Raw genomic sequence first — 12,178 nt, 5'->3', positions numbered from 1 at the left:
TATTTTTTAATTTCCAGCATCTCAGTGTCTTCTACTTAAAGTGTAACAAAATGTTTATTGAATGACTAAAACTATATTATTCTAAGTTCCTTGAAGATAGGGACAGTGTCTTGTCATTTTGTCTTTCATAGTCCCTGGCAAACACGAGGCCCTCAATGTTTAATCTGTGTTAGTTATATTGAGATCTATGGATGTAATCCCCATGGTGCTCAATGAGCCTTATGAAGCTTTAATTTTTTGTTATTTTAATTTCGAGCTAGGTAGAGAATTTATGTTTAGAGTGATCCTGGATGACCACCACTTTATACTGAATACTACCATGAGATTTCAGTGCAAGTGTTTGTGTTGATGCCGTTGGTACACAGATGACCTAAAGACCTAGTTTAATGGAGTGTTTCTCTAAATCTAAATCTTACAAAGAAAAATGCCCCTCCATTGCAGGGTTTTGTGTGTTACGTAATTTTGACAAATAGCTAACTAAACACACACTATTCTGAAGTCTAACTGACCTCTCTGTACTCCTTGAAGACTCCCCATGCCATTTTTTTCCTCTTTTTGCATATGCATGGGATATTGTCTTTCTCTACCATTACTGCTTTTTATTATTTTTTAAAAGATTTTATTTTTAAGTAATCTCTACACCAGCATGGGGCTTGAACTCATGACTCCAAGATCAAGAATCATATGCCCTACCAACTGAGCCAGCCAGGTGCCCCCATTATTGCTTTTAAAAAAAATATATTTTTTTCAATAGAAGAAATACTTGGTATTTCTTCATTTCTTCAACATTTCTTCAAATGTTCAAAGTACTCTATAACTTTCAGAAGTAGTCTCACCTTTAGTGAAACCTCATGATGTTATTCCTTATCCTCCCTGTTACTCAAGTAGATACGTTTTTCTCTTGAATCCCCTTAAATCTGGAGACTTGTACTTTGAACTTCTGCAGCTTCTACAAGGAGGTCATGTTAGATTCAGCTAAACATACAGACTCACAAGACTGTCACAGGCCATACTTGACACTAGTCTCATGGTATACAGGACAGGAGCCACACTTTATCAGAAGTTAGCATCAGGTGTTCGTGTCTGAGAGCATATAGGAAGGAGTACAGTCAACCATCCAGGAGTTATTTTCTTTGGCTTCTCAGGTGGTGGTCATGTACAAAGAGTTGAGGTCCACCTTGGATGGTGTGAGAGTCTCCTGATTTAGAAGCCTTATATCCCTCAGAAGGTGGTATTTGTTGTTAACAAGCACAGGCAGAGTTTCCAGGTTCCCTGTGAGGGACATGTCAGTTAGAAGAGTCACTGCATCTTTAGGAAGTTCAAATCTATGGCATCCTCATCAAGTATTTATAGTTTTCTCAATCCAGACACAATTTACTTACCAATCAAGGGTCATTTTAATTTGCTTAGCAATATAGCAAATTAGCTTATCAGGCTTTAGGGTAACAGGTAGAAAGTTAGCTGAAGAGCAGAGCCTCACACAGGAGCAAAGAGTTTGGTTAAGCATTTGCCCATACTTATGGCATTATCCTGTTTTGCCTTTATAGTGGTTTTTGTGTACTTGTCTCTTTTTTGTTAACCCTGCTTTTCCAAAACTCTTTGAGTGATAGGAGTATGTTTTATATATTTTTATCCTATCTCGAATCTAGCAAGGTACCTTAAATACACATAATGAACACCATCATAGAACTACTTGTTGAATTATAGTTTGTATGCTCCTTTGACTGGAAGGTTAATCCACAAAAAAAACTTAGAAAAATTTTTATAACTGGGTTTCATCATAGATGGAAGCAGTGTAGGAATAAATTTTCTGGATGAAGTGGTATGAACAACAGGGTCCTCCTGCATTACTAGGGTTGCTCTTATTTTAATGTCTATAAGACTGCTTTGGAATAGGGGCTGCATAATGGTGTCTTCAGATTCATTCTTTTATATACTGAAAGCATATATTAGTGGTGATAAGATACAAATTTGAGAATACTGTGAGTCGGAAAATGGCAAATGTTTCACTATGGGCAAGGACAGAAATACTAAGATGATTTTTTTAACTTGGTATAGTAAACCATGTCAAAAGAATCCAGAAAATGATTGTAATGAGATCATCATCACTCTCTACAGAGTATATTATGCTCATGTCTGGAGTACCCTGCTTTTCTGTCTGCCACATCTTATTGAAGAAATAAATGGATCTGAAGAAAGATGAAGATCACTAGGGCTTAAGGGGCTGTGTTAAAAAGAGGATTAATAAGGAGTGCCTGGCTGGCTCAGTTGGTGGAGCATGTGACTCGATCTCAGGGACACAAGTTTGAGCCTCACGTTGAGTGTAGAGAAAAAAAAAAGATAGTTAATAAGACTGAGATCTATGTATCAAGAAACAGGATAGTTCAGTGGACCCATCTATATGGACAGGTACTTAGATAATCACTTAACATTAAAATGTAAAAACTGGAGAGCACCTTGAGACTTTTAAAGAGAGACAATAAATTATTCCTTTGCAAAGGTTTTGAATAAAAGTTCTCTCCAAGGAGCTCACATATAGCTTCTTGGTTTAACATGTTGGATATTAGGTTGGGTGAACAATGAATGTAATGTATTGTGTCAGATGTTGTTAATCTACATTAACCTTACACGTGTATATTAAGTATTCCACAAAATCATGTTGGTTTTTTCATTGACATGCTTAAGCCGAACATACCTATGTATAGCCTCTTAAACTTTCCAACCAGAAACTTTTTAACCTTATTAATTTAAAAACAAACATTTCAAAAATTCCTGTTGCAATAGAGATTTCCTTGCTTACTTAGCTCTTGTGTCAAAATTATGAATGACTAGAACTAAAATTAAAACTTTAATCCCATTCTGTTGTTATATCATTTCCTATTTCTTATTTTGTTGATAGTAAATAACCTTTGTTACAGTAATAGGTCCTGGCCTCCTGGAGCTTAGCATGTTTAAAAAATACAAGGAAGGTAAGTATAGAAAAGGGATATATGTATATTGGTGTGTTAGATTAGTGATATATATATAGTAGCAGTAAAATGTATTTTGTTTCACTGAATAACGCTCTGAATCCCTGACCTAGAATTTTAAAACCTTGTATTTTTTAAAAACCTTATTTTTTAGAAAGCTTATTTATTTTTTGAGAGAGCAAGTGAGCATGAGCAGAGGACGGGGGGCGGGGGGGGGGGTGGAGAGAGAGAGCTCGCGCGAGAGAGAATATGAATGAGAATGAGAATATCCCAAGCAGGCTCTGTGCTCACAGTGTAGAACCTGATGCAGGGCTCTATCCCATGAACCTGAGCTTAACTAAGCCACCCAGAAGCCCCTTCAGACCTTATTATATCAATGTTACAGACTCATGATTATACAGATTGCATTTTTTGATATAAAGTTTAGTCTTTTACTCTGTGAAGACTTTAAGAAAATATATTTTAAAAATCTGCTTTATAGAAAGATTACCAAGGAACCATTGTATTTTAAGGCACTTATTTCATTTCTTCTGACTCTGTGTCTCCCTCTGTCTCTGCCCATCCCCTACTCATGCTCTGTCTCCCTAACATTAAAAACAAAACAAAACATGAAAAGGGGTGCCTGGTTGGCTCAGTCGGTTGAGCATCTGACTTTGGCTCAGGCCATGATCTCACAGTTTGTGAGTCTGAGCCCTGCGTCAGGCTCTGTGCTGACAGCTCGGAGCCTGGAGCCTGCTTCTGATTCTCTGTCTCCCTCTCTTTCTGCCCCTCCCCAGCTCATGCTCTGTCTCCCTCACTCTCTCAAAAATAAATAAGGATTAAAAAAAAAATTTAGAACGCACATATTTCAATATAATTTTAAGACTTAGGGGAGTATACTTTTAGAAGAATAAACTTTGTAGGGACTTTAACATATATTTAGTGCTCAATATTTACTAAATGATTTAAATATCAACAATGTTTTGATACCTTGCAAATTTAGTGATATATTTAAAACAGGTGTAGCTACTAGACCTTGTACTTAAAATCACTGTTGGAAGTTTGAATTATTGTGGAGTTAAGGTTTGAAAATAAAGTTGAAAAGCAACTTAAGACTGAATATTTAGTTACACTTGAGAGACATTTCTGAAGAAATAAGTATTGTTATACATGTGTATAATGCATTATAGTTGAAAAAATGCATTTTCATATCCTATCATTTGAGTTGTATCCATATTGCTAGGAAGAAGGTGAAACAGGCATATTTACCCCACATTACAGATAAAAAGCACAATTTTAAAAAGGTGACTACTGAACTGTACCCATTGAATGGCCAGCCTTAGACATGTAAGTCCCAACTCCATTTTTAAAAATTTTTTGTAGTTTATTTAAGTAATCTCTGCACCCCATGTGGAGCTCAAACTCACAACTCCAAGATTAAGAGTCTCGTGCTCTTTCTGACTAAGCTAGCCAGGCATCCTCCATGTTCTTTTTAATAGAGAAGTCTCGGGGCGCCTGGGTGGCACAGTTGGTTAAGCGTCCGACTTCAGCCAGGTCACGATCTCACGGTCCGGGAGTTCGAGCCCCGCGTCAGGCTCTGGGCTGATGGCTCAGAGCCTGGAGCCTGTTTCCGATTCTGTGTCTCCCTCTCTCTCTGCCCCTCCCCCGTTCATGCTCTGTCTCTCTCTGTCCCAAAAATAAATAAACGTTGAAAAAAAAAATTAAAAAAAAAATAGAGAAGTCTCCTTGTTAATTTTGCTGTAATTTGGGAGAAAAAAATAATAAATGCATGTAAATAATATGGTTGATAGCATACAAAAGTATTACATGAAAAGTAATAAATTAATGGTATGGTAAATAAGTAGTAATAGGGATCCATAGGATTTATAAAAATTGTGATGAGTTGAAGCAGTTAGGAAAGTGCTCCTTGAGCATTTGAAGTAATAAGCCTTGAGAAATGTGTTGAAATCAAGAAGTAAGGGTTGAGATTCCACAGAAGAGGCTTAGAAATAGAATTGCCTAGGTCTATGCCCATTCCACCTTGAACGTGCCCGATCTCGCCTGATCTTGGAAGCTAAGCAGGGTTGGGTCTGGTTAGTACTTGGATGGGAGAAATCGAAATGTCCAGGATATCTTCCTGAGTTGGGAGGAAAGGAGATAGTGTATCATTCTTACAGGTATCTGTTGTGTAAAGGATATTCAGTGTAAAATAAGAAGCTTGGGAGCTTAAAAAAATTTTTTAATAAGGAAATAGAAAAATATATACAACAGTAGGGAGAACAGTATAATAATCCCAAGTGGCCATTAGGCCATTACTCAGCTTCATCAGTATTTAGGGTTTTGCCAGTCTTATTTCATCTGTCTTATAGTTTTACTTAAGTATTTTAAAGCGAATTCTCCCATCATTTTACCTATATATTCTTCAGTATAATCACTTTACAGATAAGGATTTTTTTAACCACAATACTGTTGTTGCATATGACAAAATTAATACTTTTTTTTTTTTTTTTGAGAGAAAGAGTGTGAGTTGGGGAGGGGCAGAGACTCTTAAGCGGGCTCCACACTCAGTGTGGGATCTGACACAGAGCTCAATCTCACAACCCTGAGATCATACTTGAGCTAAAATCAAGAGTGAGATGCCCCAACACTTTTTTAATATAAAATACCCAATTTATCTTCAAATTTCCCTTACTTGTCTCAAAAATGTCTTTTTGTGATTGGTGTGTTCAAATTGGCATCCAGACAAGATCCACACATTGTTTTTGATTGAAGTATCTTTGAATCTCTTTTTCAAGGTTCTGAGGCAACCTTTAAAATTTTTTTGCCCTCATACCATATACTATGGAAGAAACTGAGTCATTCGGTATATAGAAGTTTGAACATTATGAATTTGGCCTATTGTTTCTTTTTTTGCTGTCATGTATTATTCTACTTAACCCCATGTTTCTTTTTTTCTATTTTTTTTTTTTTTTTATTTTTGAGGAGACAGTGTGAGCAGGGGAGGGGTAGAGAGAGAGGGAGACACAGAATCTGCAGCAGACTCCAGGCTCTGAGCTGTCAGCACAGAGCCCAATGCAGGGCTTGAACTCGTGAACGGTGAGATTATGACCTAAGCTGAAGTCGGACACTTAACTGACTGAGCCATCCAGGTGTCCCTAACCCCGTATTTCTATAAACAGTATTTAGATCTAGAGATGTGATTAGCTTCAGATTTTTTTTTTTCCCATTCTCATTTTCCTTCTGTTTTCTTTTCAGCATGATCCTTCATATGTGAGACTTTGTACTTTCTGTTGCATTTTATTAGGCACATAAAACTTGGTTGTCTAACTTTCAGTAATGATAAAAAGGATCAACAGGTTCAGGTATTGTTAGCCTTACCTGTTCATCAGGTTCCAACCTTTCAAGGTTTTAGCATCCATGGGTATCTGTTGCCTAAATTCATTATCTCTAGAGGGTTGAAAATTCATGATTTTTCTAATTCGATCATTCCTTCTGCATTCATTAGCTATTAGGGAACTTTCAAAAGATGCAGTTAGTATCTGAGTATTGGCTTAGTTAACAAGAGAGCATATTTCTTAATTCAGTGTTAGAGCCAAGTTGTATATTAGAAACTCTTTATGCATTTCACATCCTCAATTTGTGGGAAACAGAATTCAGAGTTTTGAAAAAGTGAGTTCATCTGAAAATTCTGTTTTGATCATTTGACCATACCTTACTGCTCATGTATTATGAATACTTTAATTACATGTTGTTTTTTAACATTTTGAATTATCAGGCTAGACGATGATTATCTTTTGGGAAGTTTCCCATGGATAGAGATTATCTTTTTGACAATGGTCATTGTTTCAGTGATTTAAGAACATACACAAAAACCACGTCTGAATGAGTACAAATAATTTTCATACTATTTAAAAAGTGACATCAAAATTATGTAAGTGAAATCTCATCTGTTTGTGGGATAAACACAGCACCATGGTTTATGTTTGGATATGTAATTATTTATAGAAAATACTATGCTAATGTAGTTTCTTTATGATAAATGTTATACCTTTACTTTGGTATTTATGTGTGTGTGTGTGTGTGTGTGTGTGTGTCACACACACACACACAAATTCGTTATTGTGTTTATTATCCCTTTAGCCCTGCCATTAAAAGTTTATTAAGGCTTTATGATAATGTTCCAGAAGATTTTGAGGAAAACTCCTATGACTTCAGTGTAGTGATTTTTGTTACTATGAGTTCCTGCCAAGGTGCTGTCCATATGTAAATACAGTAGATTTGCATGGATTTAATCTTTTTTTTTTTTTTTTTAAGTAGGCTGCATGCCCAGCGTGGGGCTTGAACTCATGACCCTGAGATCAAGAGTCAGATGCTCTTCTGAGTCAGCCAGGCTCCTCTGATTAATCATTTTATGATTGGATATTTAAATGACTTATCCTCTTATATATAGCTTTATGAATAGTATTACAGTAAATATCTCAAATCTACAAGTCTTAGTGGGAATTTCTTTCTTAGGATAAATTCCCCAAAATGGGTTTACTGGATCAAAGGATGCTTGACTTTTGGTATTTGTCACAAAGTTGTTTTCATGTTTACTATGTTGTGGAAATGCAGAGCTTTGAGGATATTTAGCACCATGGTACTTTTAAAGAATATTTCTAAGTATATATGTTGTGTTATTTTTTTTTTTAATGCTTTCTTATAGTTCAGGAAAATCCTTAAAATAGGTCAACCAAATTTTTTATTTTTATTATTTTATTTTTTTTAACGTTTATTTTTGAGACAGAGAGAGACAAAGCATGAACGGGGGAGGGTCAGAGAGAGGGAGACACAGAATCTGAAACAGGCTCCAGGCTCTGAGCTGTCAGCACAGAGCCCGACGCAGGGCTTGAACTCACGGACCGCGAGATCATGACCTGAGTCGAAGTCGGCTGCTTAACCAACTGAGCCACGCAGGCGCCCCCAAATTTTTTAAAAAGTAACTGTTAGCTTCTTTTTAAAATTACTTTTAGTGTAAGCAGCATTAGAAATGAGGATCTTGATGAAGAATTTCTGCTTTCTATCAAAAAGAATGAAATCTTGCCATTTGCAACCACTTGGATGGAACAAGAGGGTATTATGCTAAGCAAAAGTAGAGAAAGATAAATATTACATGAATTCACCCATATGAGGATTTTAAGATACAAAACAGGTGAACATAAGGGAAGCGAAGCAAAAGTAATATAAAAACAGGGAGGGGGACAAAACAGAAGAGACTCTTAAATATGGAGAACCAACAGAGGGTTGCTGGAGGGGTGGTGGGAGAGGGGGATGGGCTACAAGGGTAAGGGCATTAAGGAATCCACACCTGAAATCATTGTTGCACCATATGGTAACTAATTTGGATGTAAATTAAAAAATAATTATTAATACAAAAATTGCCAAATGATCATTGCCAGTAATCACTGCTGCAGCTTCAATTTGAATCATGAAATTATGCATTTGTGACTTGCTTACATGCTTGAACTTACCTGCTTTTGTGCTGAAAGTTTTTTTTTTTTTTGTGCTTAACCATTAACTGCTCCAAAATAGCGAAGTTTTTACTATGCTCTTTAGCAGTATGGTCAGAGTTTACTCTAAATCTTTAAGTGGGAGTCTTTCTATTTTGGCCACAATATGTGCATATTACCTTAATAACAGTATTATAGATCAGGAGTTGCCAAAACTCCACTTCTTCCTTTCATGTAAGTTTTAAAGATTTTTTAAAGCAATTGATTTTGTAGAGCAGTCAAAGGCAGTTTGCTAATATCTATCCATTTTACATGCATTTACCCTTTTGTTGAGCATTTCTGTCTCCAGGGATGCATGCTGTAGAAATACTACCATGTATTTAGAGAGGATATATTGAAGGGTGTACAAGTGCAGTGATACCTTTAACAGTGAAAAATAGAAATAAATGTCCCCTGGGGCGCCTGGGTAGCTCAATCAGTTGAGCATCTTGATTTTGGCTCAGGTTATGATCCCAGGGTCTTGGATTGAACCCCATGTCAGGCTCCCCACTGAGCGTGGAGCCTGCTTAAGGTATTCTCTCTCTCTCTCTCTCTCTCTCTCTCTCTCTCTCTCTCTCTCTCTCTCTCTTTCTCTTCCTCTTTGCCCTTCTCTCTCTCTCTCTAAAATAAAAAATAAGTTAAAAAAAACCCAAATATCCACAAATAGGGAAATTGTTAAATAAACCATATACATTTATATAATGAAGTAAGCAGTTATTACCAAAAATAGGGTAGATACACATTGACACTGAAAGATGGACAAAGCAAATTGTGAAAAAACAAATAGTATATTAGAAACAATTTAGAGGGAGATACATGGCATCCTAAGGTTTGTGTTTGAGGTTTTAAGTTTGAAGGTTTGAGGTTCGAAGACATGGTCTTTCACTTTCTTATGTACTTATATATTTAAGTTTTATGCAATGAGAATGTGTTGATTTTAAATTTAAAAGACGTTTCTTTTTTAAAAGAAGGAGGAAATTTTTAAAATAACACCATAGACATTAGATGAGTATTGATTTTCAAAGTATTCGGAACATTTTGGAGGCTCTTCTTCTGTAATTTCCTCCAGAACCGTGGAACAACCTCAGTTTGTGCCTCCTTCTCTACTGGTTCTAGAATCCTGGATCTCACGGCAGCAGCCACTTAGAGCTAAATTGAGACTTTGTGCAGGGGAGTGAGTTGGGGGTGGGTGGGAAGAGTATGTCAAGAAGCTGTCAACTATAGAAATAAGACAACTAGAGTGTAACTGCATTAAGAAGTCTTTAAACCATGAAGAGTGCAAACAGTACTAACTTCTAAGGGCAAGTTTTGGATAAGAGGTAGGATAAGGGGTATCATGAAAAAATCATCTCAAATGGTGGCCACGGTAAGAATAAAGGCACAGAAACAAATCATGTTTTGTGTGTGCCAGGGAGAAATTAATTTCATTGTGAATTAGCCTCAGGAGTAGTTTCACTGCTACATTGATCAATAAATAGGTATTACCAGGAATAAGGTTCAGGAGGATTGATATGAGTAAAGAAGTTGGCAAAGTGATATATGTAAAATGCTAGGCCAGAGAGCTCACAGGTCAATCACAGTGCTTGAGTTGTTAGTCTCAGTTGTATCAGTTGTTGGTCAGGTTATCGTCACTTAACCATTATGGACCAGAACTGCTGATCTTACTCTACCACAGGTTGCTGCTTCTATTTTTTCATAAGTAAATCTTGGTTCATTGTGAGGTTTCTTATTTCTTAACTTTACTGATACTTTCCAAGGCTTCATTACATCTTGGCACACTAACACATATATACAGTTTTGAACATTGAAATGTATATTTCACATTCACATTCGGGGCCACATGGATTCATTGTGTTCTTGGTTCTGTTTAAATTATTTCTGCTACTTTTCTCCACCCCTGTGCCTAGTGTCCCTGGTGCCATTGAGTATTCAAATAATGTTTACTCTCTGATAACCTTTTTAATGTTTGTTTATTTTTGAGAGAGAGAGAGAGAGAGAGAGAGAGAGAGAACGGGGGAGGGGCAGAGAGAGAGGGAGACACAGAATTTGAAGCAGGCTCCAGGCTATGAGCTGTCAGCACAGAGCCCAATGTGGGGCTCAAACCCACGAACTGTGAGATCATGACCCAAGCCAAAGTGGGATCCTTAACCACCTGAGCCACCCAGGTGCCCCTCTGATAATTTTTTTTTTTTTAATGATAGGGAAACTATTTGAATTTGGGAGGTGAGACATTTATGTATTTATGTATTTATTTAAGGATTATTTAAAAAATTTTTTTAATGTTTATTTATTTTTGGAGAGAGACAGAGCATGAGCAGGGGAGGGACAGAGAGAGAGGGAGACACAGAATCTGAAGCAGGCTCCAGGCTCTGAGCTGTCAGCACAGAGCCAGACGCGGGGCTCAACCTCACAGACATAGAGATCATGACCTGAGCCGAAGTCAGACGCTCAACCAACTGAGCCACTCAGGCGCCCGGAGACAGGATTTTTTAAAAAGTCTGGTTAAGATACAGAACCTAGATAGGATATATCTTATCCACAGGTGTCTGCCTACTATAAAAAGACATTTGTATAGCAATAAAATAAACGCTTATAATTTTAAATTGATTGAACAGAACAAAAATGAATGGAATTCTCTTTGATGCAACTTTTCCCCCTCCAGACCAGAATCCGTAGAAGCTAGCCCTGTGGTAGTTGAGAAATCCAACAGTTATCCCCACCAGTTGTATACCAGCAGCTCGCATCATTCACACAGTTACATCGGTTTGCCCTATGCGGTAAGTGTCAAATGTTTCTCTGGAAGGGTATTTTTTATACCTAGAGACTGAAAGTAGATGTTTGTAGTAATTGTGCCTAAAAAGAAAACATTTAAAAATCCATACTTATATTATCTAAACAATTAGGTATATAATTTATAGTTTAATTTTTTATTGCTCTAACTATATTTATTCAAAGGATTAAAATTCTATTAGAGGTATTCCCTAGAAGTTTTGCTATTACTATTATTATTATTATTATTATTTTGCATTTTATACTATTAATAGTGTGGTATTCTAATTCTTTACCTCCTCTATAAAAAAGCCAGAGATAGAACTGTATTGTATTACCTACTGTTGGTTCTAAATTATATAATAATTTTATTGTAAATTATATAATTACCATTTTTTGAGCACTTATGTGCCAGGCTTTGTGCTAAACTTTTTTTTTTTTTTTTTTTTTTTTGCATGCTCATAGTGAGGGGGGGACAGAGAGAGAAAGGGAGGGAGAGAATCCCAAGCAGGCTCTGCACTGTCAGCACAGAACCATGAGATTATGACCTGAGTTGAGATCAAGAGTCAGATGCTTGAACGACTGAGCCACCCAGGTCCCCCTGTGCTAAACATTTTTACGTATGTTATCTCATTTGATCTTCAAAACCAACCTCATGAGATGGGCATAATTTTCATCCCCATTTCATAGCTGAGAAAATGAGGCTTACCTAAATTAACTTGTTCAGTGTTGCATAGCTAATAAGAGACAGAGGTTACATTGAAACAGTTGAAGAACTGGACATATTCGTGATATTATCCAGATACAATTGTGAGGGATTTTTGCCACTGGGACCAGCATAAAAACCAATTCCTAAAAAATCTTCTGTTATATACTTAATAATGATAATATGTCTTTTGTGGTTGTTTTTGTTATTCTTGAGCCTCCACATTC

At 36.5% G+C, this 12,178-nt stretch overlaps 1 protein-coding gene across 1 annotated transcript in view; it reads left to right on the top strand.

The window, feature by feature from the left end:
• Window positions 1-12,178, top strand: part of KMT2E (lysine methyltransferase 2E (inactive)) — a 99,864-nt gene that overhangs the window by 43,342 nt on the left and 44,344 nt on the right. Inside the window, 1 exon segment of the mRNA XM_047096473.1 lies at window positions 11,139-11,253. Within this exon segment, the coding sequence (XP_046952429.1) occupies window positions 11,139-11,253 (115 nt within the window).

Source organism: Lynx rufus, unplaced genomic scaffold (assembly GCF_022079265.1).
Source record: "Lynx rufus isolate CCGP_SWC_20201006 ecotype Redwood Valley unplaced genomic scaffold, mLynRuf1.p SCAF_4, whole genome shotgun sequence".
Lineage (NCBI taxonomy): Eukaryota > Metazoa > Chordata > Mammalia > Carnivora > Felidae > Lynx > Lynx rufus.
The sequence above is the reverse complement of the archived record's forward strand: the minus strand, read 5'-3'. Positions and strand labels throughout refer to the sequence as shown.